The sequence below is a fragment of the Melanerpes formicivorus genome, unplaced genomic scaffold (genome assembly GCF_026170545.1).
Source record: "Melanerpes formicivorus ecotype bairdi unplaced genomic scaffold, bMelFor1.0.p_v2 SCAF_3, whole genome shotgun sequence".
Lineage (NCBI taxonomy): Eukaryota > Metazoa > Chordata > Aves > Piciformes > Picidae > Melanerpes > Melanerpes formicivorus.
Genome location: NW_027142355.1, coordinates 27262171 through 27279652, shown reverse-complemented (window position 1 = coordinate 27279652; position 17482 = coordinate 27262171). Strand labels below are relative to the sequence as shown.

Sequence of the window (17482 nt, the reverse complement as noted above, 5' to 3'; positions counted from 1 at the left end):
ACAAAGCCTCAAGAGGCCCAGTGCTGACACCCGGTGTCCTCTCGGGAGCGAGGTGATGTCACCTGTCTCACCAATGTGACAACCAAGCTTCTCCCAGATGCTGGGTAAAGAATGCCAAAGGCAGGAGATGGCTTGGAGGGATGGAAGGGTGGAGGGGTTGGAGGAAGGTGAAAAGAGCTTCAGAAGTGTGTGAGAACTTGCTCAAAGACAACTAAGGCTGTGGGAATAGTGGAAGAGGGCTCCTCTTAATGGTTGTGGGGGTAATGGCAGGGAGATGGCTTCTGCAGCGTGGTTTGAGGTGCTACTGAGCAAAGGACTCAGCTCAGCTCTGTGTCCTAGGGAGGAAATGGCCTCCAGTTGTGCCAGGGGAGGTTCACATTGGAGGTGAGGAGAAAAGGAGGCTGAGGGGAGACCTTCTGGCTCTCTACCACTCAATGCTTGGTGGAGAAGGACCTGGGGGTGTTGGATGATAGCCTCTGAAGATAAGCCAGTGTGTGTGTCATGAAGGCCACCAGCATCAGCAAGAGTGCAGCCAGCAGGAGCAGGGCTGGGATTGTCCCCCTGGACTGGGCACTGGTGAGGTCACACCTCGAATCCTGAGCTCAGTTTTGGGCCCCTCACTCCAAGAAGGACATTGAGGGCCTGGAGCAGGTCCAGAGAAGGGCAATGAAGTTGGGGAAGGGTCTGAAGAACAGATCTGGTGAGGAGCAGCTGAGGGAACTGAGGTTATTCAGCCTGGAGCAAAGGGGGCTGTGGGGAGACCTTCTGGCTCTCTACAAACTCCTGAAAGGAGATTTGGCCCAGGCAGGCATCAAGGTCTTCTCCCAAGTGATGGGACAAGAGGAAATGGCCTCAAGTTGTACCAGGGGAGGTTCAGGTTGGACATGAGGAACAACTTCTTCCCCAAAAGGGTTGTTAGGGCCTGGCCCAGGCTGCCCAGGGCAGTGGTGGAGTCCCCATCCCTGGAGGGATTTGAAAGCCAGGGAGATGTGGTGCTGAGGGCCATGGTTTGGTGGTGCCTGGCAGTGCTGGGTTAAGGGTTGGACTTGATGATCTTACAGGTCTCTTCCAACCAGAATGATTCTGTGATCCTATGAACACCTATGTGTGTGAATCTAGAGGTGGACTAGGGATGATCTAGAGGATCACAGAATTGTCCTGGTTGGAAAAGACCTGTAAGATCATCAAGTCCAACCATTATCTACCAACTCTGGTGCTAAGACCCCATAATGGGTTGACATGATTTCTTAGCCTTCAAATTACCCAAAGCTACCACACCCTGACCAAGAACTCAACCCCACACACCTCCTGCCCCCAGAACTCACTCAACCCCACACACCTCCTGCCCCCAGAACTCACTCAACCCCACACACCTCCTGCCCCCAGAACTCACTCAACCCCACAAACCTCCTGCCCCCAGAACTCACTCAACCCCACACACCTCCTGCCCCCAGAACTCAACCCCACACACCTCCTGCACCCAGAACTCAACCCCACACACCTCCTGCCCCCAGAACTCAACCCCACACACCTCCTGCCCCCAGAACTCAACCCCACACACCTCCTGCCCCCAGAACTCAACCCCACACACCTCCTGCACCCAGAACTCAACCCCACACACCTCCTGCCCCCAGAACTCAACCCCACACACCTCCTGCACCAAGCCTCCGGAAAGCTAACAATCTCCTGAACTTCAAGAAGCAGCACACAAGGCTCCATTCTCCCTCTCCCTGCAGCCCTGACATGAAGAACCCAGCTGAGATGATGATGAAGAAGTTCTGTTTCCATAACAAGCTCTGTTTTCAAGCCCACCCAGAGGAGCTTGGTTGGGACTTTGCCATCCTCCAAACTTCAAAGGTCTGAAGTCAGCTCCTTCCAGCTGCACCTTTTTGATCCCGCCTGGGGCAGCCTCGTGGAGGTGGGGGGGCAGAGGGGAGCTGAAGCTGGGGAGCAGCTCCCAAGGGCTGGGTGGCTCCTCTGGTGTCCTTACCAGCAGAGAGATGACGGTGCTGGAGTAGTAAGCCAGGTCCTCGATGATCTCGGTGCGGCGGTTGGCCCCGATGCGCAGGGACCGGCTGTGCACCTCCTCGGGGAGCACCGTGAGGATTTCCAGCAGGAAGGGCAGGGAGGTGACATCATTGCTGTACCTGCAGGCAGGAGGGGGAAGGACAGTGCCATCTGCACCTCTGCATGGCAGCTGAGGCACTCCTGATGGCATTTCAGGTCATTTGATGCCCATTTGATGCCATCTGATGACACTTGGAGGCTACCCGGTGACACTTGGATGCCACTAGTGACACCTGATGCCACTTTGATGCCACCTGATGACACTTTGATGTGATTTTGATGCCTTCTGATGCCATCAGATGGCACTTTGATAACATTAGTAACACCTGATGCCACTCTGATGCCACCTGATGCCACTTGATACCATCTGATGCCAATTTGATGCCATCTGATGACACTTTGATGCCATCTGATGACACTTTGATGCCAATTTGATGGCATTTGATGACATCTGATACCATTTTGATGTGATTTTGATACCATTGCATGTCATTTTGTTCACAGGTGATGCCAACTTGCTGCCAGAAGATAGCACTTTGATAACACTAATGACATCTGATGAGACTGATGCCATCTGGTGGCATCTGAGGACACTTTGATGCCATCTGATGGCACTTTGATGCAAATTTGATGCCATTTTGATGCCACCTGATGACATTGGATACCATCTGATGGCACTTTGGTGCCATCTGATATCATTTTGATGTGATTTTGATGCCATTCCATGTCATTATGGTGGCATTTGGTAGCATTCTGTTGTCACTCGATGCCACTTCATGTCATTTGACAATAATTTGAGGCCACTTTGATGCCACTGATGTCCTTTGATTACATTTGATGCCAACTGATGACATTTGGTGACAATCTGATGACTTCTGGTGCAATTGTGATGGCATTCTGTTGCCATTTGAGGACATTCTGATGTTCCTTCATGTCATTTGATGCCATTTTGATGCCATTTCATGTCAATTTGATGTCTTTTGATTGCATTTGATGACATTCTGATGCCATTTGGTATCATTTTAATGACAATTTGATGCTATCTGATGGCTTCTGATGCAATTTTGATGGCATTCCATGGCACTGATGCCATTTGATGCCATTTTTATGACTGGATGCCAATTTGATGTCATTTGGATGCCAATTTCCCCCCCAGGGCCACAAAGCCACTGTCACACAAAAAAAATGAGCATGAAAACCCCAGCTGGGAACTTCAGAATCCCCACCAGCAGCAGTGAGGGATGGAGCTCACTGCTCAATCCTCCTAGAGCTGGGAGGGGTTGAGGGATCAGCAGGGAACAAAGAGAGGGATGAGGAGAACTGCTGAGGTTCAGAGATGCCACAGCCAGGGTCTCTCTGTGGCACCAAAGCTTCACCTCTCCCTGCCAGTGATCCAATGCTCATCAGGAGAGAACTTTCCCCTTATTGGGCCATCTGCTGTGGGGTTTTGGATCATCTAGGTCCACCCACCCCACACCTACTCAGGAATTAATTCACTTACTTTTCAACCAGTGTTTGGACACAGCCTTTCCAAGAAGCCATCTGCAGGGCAAGGTCTGCTATTGCTAAAGCAAGCTGGAAGGAGAAGACATAAAACAACACAGCTAAGCTTGGCAATGGATGAAACCAACTCAAAGTCACCAGAGAAAAGGGGGTTGTGACCAACAGAGATGAGCTTGGAACTCCAATATGGATCCACAGCTCTGATATGGAATCACCAACTGAAAGAGGGAGATTTAGACTGAGAGATACTTCATGAAGAGGCTGGTGAGCCCCTTATCATCAAGCCCAGGTTGCCCAGGGAGTTGGTTGATGTCCCATTCCAGGGCAGGTTGTTTGGGGCTCTGAGCAACCTGCAGATGTTGGAGATGTCCCTGTGCTGACTGGAGGAGGGAGTTGCCTATATCCTGGTTTAGAGAGGGACAGACTGCTCTATTGCTCCTAAAGGGGCAAAAGAACAAGGCTCACACAAATGGATTGGATAGTCATGGAAAGTTCACATGGAAGAGCAACTCACAGGTGCTATAAAAACCACAGAGGGCAGTGGTGAGCACAGCAAAGCATCTAAAGCTCAAAGAAATCCCCACTCTAATCTTAACACACAAGTTCCTCTACCCCAGACCAAAAAAACCCTACACTTCCCTTCTCCCCACCTGGGGTTCACCAAAAAATCCCAGGGCTCCTCCTTCCCCCCCACCACTGCCCTTGATAGGCTGCTTTCAGGCTGGCCAGGCCCCCACCTTTTTTACCCTGGCATTAGGCCTAAACAGGCCAAAGAGGCCTGGGATGCTCCCCCATTGCTACCAGATAAGAGAGAGTCTCTCTCCCACAGAAGCAGAGAGGGAGGAAAGAGAATAACTTTGCAGACAGATTTGTAAGGGTGCAAGATTTATGGGTAGACATCCAACTATTTCCTGTGTCCACCCCCTGGGCTGGGCACTCTGGACACTGGAGGTCTGAACTCTGTGACTTCTCTTTTGGAGGCACCCAGCCTAAATGACCTTGAGAGGTTCCTTCAAACCAAACCAGTCTGGGATCTCTTGATTCTCAAGGCTCACTCCTCATTTTCACAAGAGGGAATGGCCTCAAGCTGCAACTGGGTAGGTTTAGACTGGACATTAGGAAAAGGTTTTTCCCAGCAAGAGTGGTCAGGGATTGGAATGTGCTGCCCAGGGAGGTGGTTGAGTCACCAGCCCTGGATGCATATAAAAGTGGTTTGGGTGTGGTGCTTGGGGATATGGTTTAGGGGTGAAGCTTGCAGAGTAGGGTTATCCATTGGACTTGGTGATCCTGAGGGTCTTTTCCAACCTGTGGATTGAAATCTTTTCTGTGGCTTCTCTGATTTTGTCCTGGGAGACACAACCAAGCTGGCTGAAGGCATCAACCATTGCTGTTCTCCACACTGGTGGAAGAGCAACCAAGGGAGAGCAGTGGCTTTGTGCCAGGAAAAGCCCCAAGTGTCCACACCTCAAATCCCTGCACTCCAAGAAGGGTACTGAAGGGCTGGAGCAGGTCCAGAGAAGGGCAGCAAAGCTGGAGAAGGGTCTGGAGCAGGTGAGGGGCCTGGGATTGTTCAGCCTGGAGAAATGGAGGCTGAGGAGAGACCTTCTGGCTCCCTGTGACTCCCTGAAAGGAGGCTGGAGTGAGGTGGGCATAGAGCTCCTCTCCCAAGTAAGAGGACAAGAGGAAATGGCCTCAAGTTGCTCCAGGGGAGGTTTAGGCTGCACATGAGGAAAAATTTCTTCCCATAAAGGGTTGTTAGGGCCTGGCCCAAGCTGCCCAGGGCAGTGGTGAGTCCCCACCCCTGGAGGGGTTTGAAAGCCATGCAGACGTGGTGCTGAGGGCCATGGTTTGATGGTGCCCTGGCAGTGCTGGGTTAAGGGTTGGACTGGATGTTATTAAAGGTCTTCTCCAAGCCATCCCATTCTGTGATTCTATGACAACCAGCCCAGGTTCCTCTGCTGAGGGCAGCTGCAGGCCTCTCCTGCGCGCCCCCAGGCAGAGAGCAGCGCCCTGCACCCCAGCCTGGCTCAAGGCCTACCTGGGTGACGATGACCGGCGACAGGTCCTTCAAGTTTTGGATGTGGGAGAGCAGAGAGTCCCGCAAGGAGGCGTGGGAGTCGGTGGGCAGCTCGTAGAAGGAGGTCTGGATCTTCATCTTCATGGTCTGCGCCGCGAAGTAGCAGGACTCCACATCCTGCCGGATCTGCAGCAGCTGGTCGGAGATCTCCCAGGCGTGGACCTGCAGGGGAAGCGTGGCGTGGTCAGAGCGGGGCAGGGGGAGCAAACTGAGGAGCTGCCAGAAGGCTCAGGAGAAAACCCCAACCCCACCAGCTGGAAACATCCCCCGTCACACCGGTGAGAGGACAAGGGGCCATGAATGTCAGCTCCAGCTTCTGAACCTCTTTGGTTGCCAGAACAGCTCCCAACCGACCTCCTGGTCCCCACTCACCATCACATACTGGTTAGGAGGTTCCAGGTGAACATAAGGAAAAACTTTCTCACTGTGAGGGTGGATAAGGATATAAACAGGAGGCTCCACCTCAACAAGAGGAGGAACTTCTTCACTGGGAGGGTCACAGAGCACTGGAACAGGCTCCCCAGAGAGGCTATGGAGTCTCCTTCTCTGAAGACTTTCAAGACCCATCTGGATGTGCTCCTGTGTGATCTGTGCTAGATTCTGTGATCCTACTCTGGCAGGGAGGTTGGACTCAATGATCTTCAGAGGTCCCTTCCAACTCCTAACATCCTGTGATCCTGTCATCTCCTCCAAGATACCCCCAAATTTTCACCAGGAGTGTCCCTGCCATGTTGCCATCACAGCTCAGGCTATGTCGGTTGGCTGATGGAGGTGTCAAGGCCATGACACTCACCCAATAGCTTGAAGGAGCAGGTGAGCTTCCAGACCTGGCACTGGTGGAGCTGCTCATGGTCTCATGATCTCAGCCACCACAAACCCTTCAGGAGAGCAGATCAGGAGTGGATCTGAGGTCCACCTTTGCAATAAACAGGCTTTTGGGGGCTAAAGTGGACCACCAAAGCCACCAACCAGCAAAGGACAAATGGGAGGAGAAGGCAGGGACCAGGAGTAGAGTAGAACAGAGTAGAACAGAGTAGAACAGAGTAGAACAGAGTAGAACAGAGTAGAACAGAGTAGAACAGAGTAGAACAGAGTAGAACAGAGTAGAACAGAGTAGAACAGAGTAGAACAGAGTAGAACAGAGTAGAACAGAGTAGAACAGAGTAGAACAGAGTAGAACAGAGTAGAACAGAGTAGAACAGAGTAGAACAGAGTAGAACAGAGTAGAACAGAGTAGAACAGAGTACAACAGAGTACAACAGAGTACAACAGAGTACAACAGAGTACAACAGAGTACAACAGAGTACAACAGAGTACAACAGAGTACAACAGAGTACAACAGAGTACAACAGAGTACAACAGAGTACAACAGAACAGAGTAGACCAAACCAGGTTGGAAGAGACCTTCAAGATCATCACGTCCAGCCCATCAACCAATCCAACCCACCTAAACAACTAACCCATGGCACCAAGCACCCCATCAAGTCTCCTCCTGAACACCTCCAATGATGGTTCAAAGATGCTTTTTGCATTGGCCAGGGACACCTTCCACTAGACCTGGTTGCTCATGGCCTCATTCAACCCAGCCTTGATGTTCAAGGAGCTGCCTCCTTCCAGACAAGCCCCTTTGCTGTCTCACCAGGCTTTGATCCATCATTTCCATCTCCCATGGAGACCATGAGCTTTTCTCCAGCCAAGATGGAAGAGTGAGGAAGACTCAAAACTCTTTCTGAGGATCACATCCCTATGGATTTAATTCTCCTCACAAAAAGCCTTCGGAGCAGTTAAAGAACCATCACGAGGGCACACCAGAGCTTCCTTGACTTGTGCTGAAGACCTTCTCAACTCCACTAACAAGGAAAAGATCTCCCACAGCTTTGAGAATGGAAGGATTATGGACATGGTGGTAAAAATGGGACCTGGCAATGAATGTGTGTGAGGAAATCCCACCCAAAAAAAAACCCCAAAACCAAAACATGGAAAAACCCAAGCTGGAGAACCCCAGCTCTGCTGCACCAGTTCATAGTATCACAGTATCAGTCAGGGTTGGAAGGGACCACAAGGATCATCTAGTTCCAACCCCCCTGCCATGGGCAGGGACACCCCACACTAGATCAGGCTGGCCAGAGACTCAGCCAGCCTGCTCTTAAACACCCCCAGGGACGGGGCCTCAACCACCTCTCTGGACAACCCATTCCAGGGTTTCACCACTCTCATGGTGAAGAACCTCCTCCTCACCTCCAGCCTGAATCTCCCCACCTCCAGCTTCATTCCATTCCCCCTAGTCCTATCACTACCTGAGATCCTGAGAAGTCCCTCCCCAGCCTTCTTGTAGGCCCCCTGCAGATACTGGAAGGCCACAATGAGGTCACCTCGGAGCCTTCTCTTCTGCAGACTGAACAGCCCCAACTCCTTCAGTCTGTCCCCATAGGAGAGGTGCTCCAGCCCTCTGATCATCCTCGTGGCCCTTCTCTGGACACCTTCCAGCACCTCCATATCCCTCTTGTAATAGGGTTAGTTCTAATACAACTGTCTGGGAGCTGCTGCTTCAACAAAGGCAGCAGAATTATTTATGGTTTGATGCCCACTAATGGCTGGTGGGGACTGAAAAAAGCTGTTTGGAAGCTCAAAACAGGGCTGCAGCACTGTCAGGAGTTAGAGGAAGCCTTCAAGAGGTGGTTCCTGGGTCATCAGATAGCTGCAAGCATGACTTTCTGCGTTGATCACCAATTTAGAGGAAAGAAATTAGCTTAAATCAGTATTTGTAAGGGTCTCTGTGGGATTTCTGTCAATCCTGGAATCATAAAGGTTGGAAAAGACCTCCAAGACCATCAAGTCCAACCTTCTACCAACCTTTGTCCAAGATGTTGGAAGAGAAGGATGTGAGATTCTAGTGTTGACCACCAAATTGCTTCAAAAGGTATCTGAGGAGCATCCCCTGAACTCTTGTGGAAGGAAGCAGCAGCACCACCACCAGGGTGTGCAAAGATCCTCTCAAACCATTTCAAGTCTGGTGGACTTGTAGGTTTTAAGTCCAAATAGTCTTCTGATTGAGGATATCTGAGGGCTACAGGGTAGAGAAGACCATTCTGCAAGGCTACAACTTGGCTTCTCTTGGAAGGTTTGAACATGGACATTTTCAGCAGAGGACAGAGATGGGCCTGTTGGAGTGGGGCCAGAGGAGGCCACAGCAATGATGGGGGGGCTGGAAGCCCTCTGCTATGAAGCCAGGCTGAGAGAGTTGGAGTTGTTCAGCCTGGAGAAGAGAAGGCTCCAGGAGGGAGACCAGCCTTCCTCTGGCCCCCTTCAGCTACTGGCAGGCTGCTATTAGGTCTCCCTGGAGCTTCCTCCTCTCCAGGCTGAACAACCCCAGCTCCCTCAGCCTGTTCTTGTTGCAGAGGTGCTCCAACCCCCTGATCATCTTCATGGCCCTCCTCTGGGCCTGCTCCATCAGCTCCTTGTTCTTCCTACACTGAGGGCTGCAGACCTGGACACAGTCCTGCAGGTGAGGTCTCACCATAGCAAAGTGGCAGAATCACCTCTCTGGATCTGCTGGCAATACATCTTTTGATGCAGCCCAGGCTGCCATTTGCCTTCTAGGTTGCAAGCTCACACTGCCTGCTCATGTCCAGCTTGTCATCTATCATCACCCCCAAATCCTTTCCCTCAGGGCTGCTTTCTATCACCTCATCCCCCAGCCTCTATTGACAGTGGGAATTGTACTGGCCCAGCTACTAGGTGGCCACTAGAAATCAAAACCTTCCACTAGCATCTCATTTCCTAGGAGGAGGAGAAAAAGATGAGGAAGAGGGATTCAGTGCTGCACCACCTTGGGTGACAACAATGAGATGAGCTGATAGCAACTTGGCTTTGCTAATTCCAGCCAGAACCCTCCAGTGACAAAGAAGTCAACCTGGGAGAAAGGAGCATTCAGTCCACACGATCCCAGGTCACTCATAAAGATATTCAGAGTAAGTCAGAACGTTGAAGAGGACTTAATTGTGTCCAGTTCTGGGCAGTGTTGGGCTGCTGGAGGGTTGGGAGGCTCCACAAAGGCATCTGTCCAGGCTGGATTAATGGGCCAAGGCCAATGGGGTGATGTTCAAGCAGGCCAAGTGCTAGGTCCTGCACTTTGGTCATAACAACCCCAGGAATGATCCAGGCTGGGGTAGAGTGTCTGGAAACTGCTGATAGAAAAGGACCTGAGGATGTTGGTCAACAGTAGCTGGAGATGAGCCAGGATGTGCCCAGGTGGCCTAGAAGGCCACCAGCATCCTGACTAAGATCAACAGTGGTGTGGCCAGCAGGATCAGGGCAGGGATTGTCCTCCAGGACTGGGTATTATTAAGGCCACACCTTGAGTACTGGATTCGGTGTTGGATCCCTCACTCCAAGAAGGACATTGAGGGGCTGGAGCAGGTCCAGAGAAGGGCAACAAAGCTGGGGAAGGGTCTGGAGAACAAGGAGAATGACCTGAAGAACTTGTGAGGTGCAACTGAGGGACCTGGGGTTGTTGAGCCTGGAGAAAAGGAGGGTGAGGGGAGACCTTCTGGCTCTCTACAACTATCTGAAAGGAAGATGGAGCCAGGTCTGGGTTGATCTCCCAAGTGATGGAAGAGGAAATGGCCTCAAGTTGCCCCAGGGGAGGTTCAGGTTGGCCATGAGGAACAATTTCTGCCCTATGAGGGTTGTCCAGGCCTGGCCCAGGCTGCCCAAGGCAGTGGTGGAGTCCCCATCCCTGGAGGGATTTCAAAGCCGTGGAGATGTGGTGCTGAGGGCCATGGTCTGGTGGTGACCTGGCAGTACTGGGTTAAGGGTTGAACTGGATGACCTTGGAGGTCTCCTCCAACCCAAAGCATTCTATGGTTCTGCAACCCCTCATCCATACCTGGTTCTCCACTCTGCCCTAGAGGCTGACCAAGAGCTTCTCTAAGGCCACTGTGACATTTATGTCCTCCAGGAACAGATCTACGTTAGCTGCACAACTGCCCTTAGGCTCTACCCCTGCACAGAAGTCAAGGTCTTCATCCTGCTCTTGGCCAACCAGCCAGGAGACCTCACATAGCAAACATCAAGCACCCACACCTGGACCAACAGATCTGAGCTGTTTCTAGCACAGGAACCACCTCTGAAATGATCATTTCCATCTTTCAACCAAAATGAGATCTTTGCATGAGCAGAGCCATGGCCTGTGAAGCCCAGACCCACCAAAGGGTCAACAATGAGCTTCTCCATGCCATCCAAGTCCTCCCCTCAAGAGCTTTCTGAAGGACAAAGTCACAGCCCAAAAGATAAAGCTGACCAGACTTCCCCAGGGAAGCCACCAAAGCCTTGGGGGAAGAGCAGAGATAAAGAAACCAGGAGCAAAAAAGGGCTTTGGAGAGGAGAGACAACAAAGTCACTGCCAGGTTTCCAGCCAAGAAGGACCAAATCTGGTTCCACCATGCCAGAAAACACACCTGGACTGGCAGGTTTAGGCTTCTGGATGAAGTTTGGAAAGAAAGACTTCACCATGTGTTGCTTACACTCTTCAGGCAGGAGAAACAGGGCTTTGGCTCCACCACCAAACCCCTCTGACGCCTTTGACTCACCACCCAGCCCCTCTGCTCTCTCTGGCTTCACCAAGATGCCCCTCCACCACCTCTGGCTCCATCACCAAGTCCCCCATGATGCCTTTGGCCTCTCCCACCAACAGGAGGCCAGGAGGGCGATGCCTTCCTGGGGTCAGCCATGGGACTCCCACCACATCCCTCACCTCGAGCAGCACAAGGTGGTCAGAACAAGCCCCTGAATTCTTCCCTAACACCTTCAGGAACCTTAATGTCCTTCCTCGAGGCAGTGAGGGCTGCACCAACCCCACGAGGCCGTTTTTCCCGCTGGGAAATCCCAAACCCTGAGAGGGGAAAAGCAAAACCGGGGAGGGAAAATTCAAACGCTGGGAGGGAAAATGGAAATCCTGGGAGAAGAAAAGCAAAAGCTGGGAGGGGCAATCCCAACTCTGCGAGGGGAAAAACGAAACCTGGAAAGGAAAAGCAAACCGATCGAGGGATGAAAACTCAAACCGTGGGAGGCAGGCACCGGAGCCAAGCCCTGGGGGCTCCCCAGAGCGCTCTGCGGGCGGCCTGACCCCCCACTACCTGCCAAGGGAGACCGGGGCGGAAGGGAAAGCTGCGGGTGGAGCCCCCGCGGAGCGGCGCACAGCGAGGCCGGGCCCCAGGGTGTGTGCGGGGGAAGGACCCCCCCTGCTCGCAGCGCCCCGGGAAGCCCCGGCTGAACCCCACCAGCTCTCACCGATCTCTGGAGCTCGCCCAGCCAGCAGCTCGCCCGTTCCTTGCCGCTGGAGTCGGGGTCGTGGTACAGGGCCTGCACCGCCTGGTACACCACCTGCAGGCTGGGCTTGCCGCTCCCCGGGCCGCCGTTGCCCTCCATGGCCGCTTCCCCCGCTCAGCGCCGCCCGCCGCTGCCGCCCGCCGCCATCTCCTGAGAGCGCCCCGAGCGCTGCGGGAGCGGGGCCGGGCCGGTGCACCCCAGCCAGCGTCCCCCCCGGAAACACGCCACCGGAAACGCGCGTTCCGCTTCCTGCCGGGCCGTCGTAACCCGGCACAAGCGTCCCCCCCGGAAACACCCCGCCGGAACCCCGCGTTCCGCTTCCTGCCGGCACGGTGAGACCCGGCACAGCCCCCCCCCGGGAACAGGCCACCGCTGCAGCCCGCCTTCCGCTTCCTGCCATTCCGCCTCTTCCTCCCTCTTCCGCTCTTCTTCCTCTTCCTACCTTCTTCCACTTCGTCCTCTCCTTCCATTTCCTTCGGCTGCCTTCTTAGCCTGGTGAGCAATGGAGCTAAATCCAGCTGGTGTCTGGTCCTAAGTGGTGTTCCTCAGGGATCAGTTCAACGTCTGCAGGTGGTCTGGAGGAGGGGGGTGAGGCACCCCTACTCAGTTTGCAGCCAGCACCAAGTCGGATGGGAGTGCTGTCCTGCTGGAGGAACGTGAGGCTCTACAGAAGGACCTGGCCAGGCTGGATCAATAGGCTGAGGAGAATGGGATGAGTGCTGGGTCCTGCACTTGGGTCACAACAACCTCAGGAATGCTCCAGGCTGGGGGCAGAGTGGCTGGAGACTGCCCTGTGGAAAAGGACCTCGGGGAATTGGTTGACAGCATGAAGGCCACCAGCGTCGTGGCTTAGATCAGCAAGAGTGTAGCCAGCAGGAACGGGCAGGGATTGTGCCCCTAGGCTGGGCACTGGTGAGGCCACACCTCAAATCCTGGGTTCAGCTTTGAGCCCTCACTCCAAGGAGGACGTTGAGGTGCTGGAGTGGGTCCAGAGCAGGAGAACAAAGCTGTGGAAGGGTCTGGAGGAAAGGTCTGGTGAGGAGCAGCTGAGGCACCTGGTGTTGTTTTGCCTGGAGAAAAGGGTGGTGAAGGTTGACAAAGAGACGATTCACAATATAAAGCCTCAAGGAACAATAATGGGACATTCAAGCTTAAGAGGAGGAAGAGTCTTGTGAAAGAAAGGGGATGGGGAGTTGGAGGCCTTATCACACTTGGGTAAACACCACCCAGGTGGCCTCAGAAGACAGCAGAATCTTTTGTTATAAGGGGATGGTAAATTTCTGCTTCCATGTGTAAAGTTGGGAGTGAGAAAATAGTAACCAAGGAGAATCCGTTCTGAGGACAACAATGGGAGACCTTAAGCTGGGGACAGACTTTTGAGCAGGGCCTGTTGTGACAGGACAAGAGGTCATGGCATGAATGTGAGAGGGGGAGATTCAGAATGGAAAGAAGGAAGACATTTTTGGCAATGGGGTGGTGAGACCCTGTCCCAGATTTCCCAGGGAAGTGTTAGCTGACCCATCCCTGGAACCATTCCAGGCTAGGTTGTCTGGGGCTCTGAGCAACCTGCTCTAGTTGCAGATGTCCCTGCTGAAACAGACTGCTCAGAGCTCCAAACAAGCTGATGGAATTGACCCGAAGCCACCAGAGAAAGGGTGTTGTGACCATCAGAGCTGAGCTTGGCAGGGTTGGAACTCTTGTAACTCTTTGAAACTCTTGATCTGGATTCACCAACTAAGAATGAGATTTAGACTGGAAGGGTAAGGAAGTCACTTTTGATGGTGAAGGTGGTAAGCAGATGTCCATGCTGACCACAGTGGGGATTGGACTAGATGAATTTGAAAGGTCCCTTGAATTTGAAAGGTCCCTTCCAACCCAAGCTAGTTGTGTGTCTCTTGTGACTTTCCAGCTCTCTACAACTCCCTGAGAGGAGGCTGGAGCCAGGTGGGGGTTGGTCTCTTGTTCCAAGGAACAAGGGACAGGACAAGAGAAAAGGACCTCAGATTACCCCAGGGAAGGCTCAGGTTGGACATGAGAACAATTTCTGCCCCCAAAGTGTTGTCGAGGCCTGGCCCAGGCTGCCCATGGCAGTGGTGGAGTCCCCATCCCTGGAGGGGTTTTGAAGCCCTGGAGACGTGGAGCTGAGGGCCATGGTTTGGTGGTGCCCTGGCAGTGCTGGGGCAAGGGTTGGGCTCATTGATCTCCACGATACTCCAGCCCCAAAGCGCCCTGCTAGTCCCTCCTCCTCCCCGCCCCGCCCGCTCACGCGGCGCCCCGCCAGCGCGCACCGGAAGTGCCCCGCGCGCGCAGCGCTCCGGCCGGCCCCAGGCGGGAGGGAGGCGGCAGGGAGCTCCGGGTGCGCCCCACAGTCCATCACCCCCCGCCCCGTCCCGCTTCCCGTCACCCGGATTAGGAGGGGAGTGGTCTCTTGCATCCCACTCGGCTCGTAACACCACCCCCCGGGCAGCCTGGGCGCGCTGGGACCAGGAGCACAGCAGTTCCATCGACTCCCCACCCGCCCTGGTTTCCAATCACCCTCAGTTCCATCAGCCTGTCCCACTGAGCTCCCATTAGTCCCCAGTCCCATCAGCCTGTCTCACTGGTTTCCCATCACCCTCAGTTGCATTACCCAGTCCCACTGGGCTCCCATCAGTCCCCAGTCCCATCTTCTGATCCCACTCTCCCCCGGGCTCCCATCACTCCCAAGTCCATCAGCCTGCCCCACCTCCAACCACCACCCCCTCCACTTTCACCAGTCCCACGACTCCATCCCACTGTGGTCCCATTGTTCCCCAGTCCCATCACCCTGTCCCATTGGTTTCTCATCACCTCTCAGTCCCATCAGCCTGTGCCACTGGGATCCCATCACCTCCCAGTCCCATTATCTTACCCCACTAACATCTCATCACCCACAGGCCTCTTACCCCAGCCTGGCCCAGTGTGCCCTCACTATTCCCACTGGTCCAGACAGCCCAGAGTGATCCTACATCTTCCCACCTCCATTCCCAGCCCATGAGGGCTTGTGGGTGGGTTGGATTGGTTGGTGGGTTGGACGCGATGTTCTTGAAGGTCTCTTCCAACCTGGTTTTGGTTTATTCTAAATGGTTTATTCTTGTCCCCCCTCCTTTCCCCCATAGGTCAGCATGATCTCTCCCACCTACCTCCAGAGCACCAGAACCTTCTGTGTCTGGAGAGATGGCATCTCCCAGGGCTCAGTACTGGGACCAGTTGTCTGTAATGTCTTTATCAAAGGTCTGAGGGAGGCGTATCAAGGCATCCTCAGTTTGGAGGTGACACCAGGCTGGCTGGGAGTGTTGATCTGCTGGAAGATCAGGAGGCTCCACAGGAGTACCTGGCCAGGCTGGATCCATGGTTCAAGACCATTGGGATGAGGTTCACCAAGGCCAAGTGCTGGCTCCTGCACTTGGGTCACAACCTGAGGAAGACTCCAGGCTGGGGGCAGAGTATCTGGAAACTGCCTGGTGGAAAAGGACCTGGGGGTTTTGATCAGCAGCAGCTGAAGATGAGCCAGAGTGTGCCCCAGTGACCAGGAAGGCCAGACTACCTCCCACATCCAGAAGCTACAAGATCCATGACAATTATAATTTAATACTAATTAATTAGTTGTGGAGATATTAAAGTCTAAGAGCAGAAGTTCACTGAGCATTTGGTGGCAAAGCCTGAGAGTCAAACCCGTTCTCTGTGTGACTCCCCTGTCCATAAACCCAACAAATCCCACCAGAACCTGGAGGGGAAGGTATATCAACATCTAAACACGATTTTAGCAGAAGGAATTCCTCCATTAAGGTTTGGAGAAGGTGTAACCATGCCTCAGCCCATCTGGAAGAGAGGGGTCTCCATCCCTGAAGGTCAGTGATGAGGATCCAGACCAATGGCTTGATTTTTCAGTGTGATGTGGCAGGTAGTGGGTTTCCTCCCACAGATACCCAGATTGAGGACATCTTTCAATGAGAAGAACCTCCTAAAAGTCTTAGAGACATCAGGACTTGAAGGAACTTGTAGGAATCCTGAGGAGGTCACATCCTAGGGTTTATTAGAATTGCCCACCTGTGGAAGAGCAGCTTCTGAGGACAAGAATGGATGATTACTCATAACAAACCACCTTGTTTATTGATGCACCATGATTTATGACAGCAGTCATGGCCCAACAATGCATGAAGACCTCTTCTGCATGGTCTGGGTCAACCCTGGGTTGGCAAGGTGGTGGTCACCATGCAATAAACCTCTGCTGGTTCCTTCCCTGGTGGAGACTGGAACCATCACTGGAGATGGACTCTCAATATGTGGACCTTTAATATGCAGACCCTGTCCACATCCTTGGAAGATGAGGAGAGTCTGCTTCTGCTCCCCAGGGAATCCCACAGCCCAACTCCATCCAGAAGATGCTGATGCTCATGGCATGGCACACCATGACTGGGTTGAGTGGGACACTCAGGACACGGATATGGAACCCATGTGGCACCACCAAGCACATCCTTTGTCCAAAGAACCTCCAAAGAGTGCTGATGTTGAACTTCCATGCAACATGTGCTCTTTCCAGCTCTGGTGGCTTGTTGGTGGGCTGCCTACATACCTGCCTAGGACAGCCTGAGTGGTGGTAGATACTCGTGGACCTCATGGCAAGTAGATTTTGTAGCAGCCTGGTATAGAACTCTCAGTAATTGGGAGTATGTTTGAAATGGGATAGAGCTTGACAGTGGTTTAGGTGTGGTCTACCCCATGCCTTCAAGCTGGTGTGAACATAGGACCATAGTCTGCTTGGTATCAGACAATGGACCACATCTTAAGAGTAAAGATGGGCTGATGCTGGAGGAACCTGGTGGACCTTCCACATCATCTTCAGCCTCATCTTGCACTGCCCAGTGGTTTTCCTGAATGGACTCCTTAAAACTCAGCCACCACTTGACACTTGAAGAGTTCCAAACCTCAGCCAGATCTTGACTGTATCCTTCATCTAGGAAGGAATCATAAACTGCACCAGTACAGGATAGGAGGTGATCTGCTAGAGAGCAGCCCCTTGGAGAAGGAACTGGGAGTCCTGGTGTACAAGTTCTCCATGGGTCAGCAATGTGCCCTTGTGGCCAAGAAGGCCAATGGGATTCTGGGGTGCATTCAGAGGAGTGTGTCCAGCAGATCCAGGGAGGTTCTCCTCCCTCTCAGCTCTGCCCTGGTGAGACCTCACATGGAATATTGCATCCAGTTTTGGACTCCCCAGTTCAAGAGGGACAGGGATCTACTGGAGGGAGTCCAACAGAAGGCTACCAGGATGATTAAGGGACAGGAGCACTGCTCTGTGAGGAGAGGCTGAGAGCCCTGGGGCTGCTTAGTCTGGAGAGGAGAAGACTGAGAGGGGATTTAATAAATGTTTATAAATATCTGAGGGCTGGGGGTCAAGAGGGAGGGGACAGGTTCTGCTCAGTTGCACCCTGTGATAGGACAAGGGGTAATGGATATAAACTACAGCACAGGAGGCTCCAGCTCAAC

General features: G+C 53.1%; 1 protein-coding gene across 3 annotated transcripts in view; it reads right to left on the bottom strand.

Moving 5' to 3' along the window:
- Positions 1-12187, bottom strand: part of TNPO3 (transportin 3) — a 36533-nt gene extending 24346 nt beyond the window's left edge. For 2 of the 3 annotated variants that reach the window (XM_068169502.1, XM_068169511.1), the window contains exons 1-4: positions 11939-12187; positions 5609-5809; positions 3569-3642; positions 1991-2147 (exon numbers count right to left, since the gene is read on the bottom strand). In XM_068169502.1, the coding sequence (XP_068025603.1) occupies positions 1991-2147; positions 3569-3642; positions 5609-5809; positions 11939-12076 (570 nt within the window). In that variant the 5' untranslated portion in view covers positions 12077-12187. The remainder of the gene's footprint in view (positions 1-1990; positions 2148-3568; positions 3643-5608; positions 5810-11938) is intronic. The other variant, XM_068169495.1, reaches the window with a different exon arrangement.
- Positions 12188-17482: the final 5295 nt, after the last annotated feature.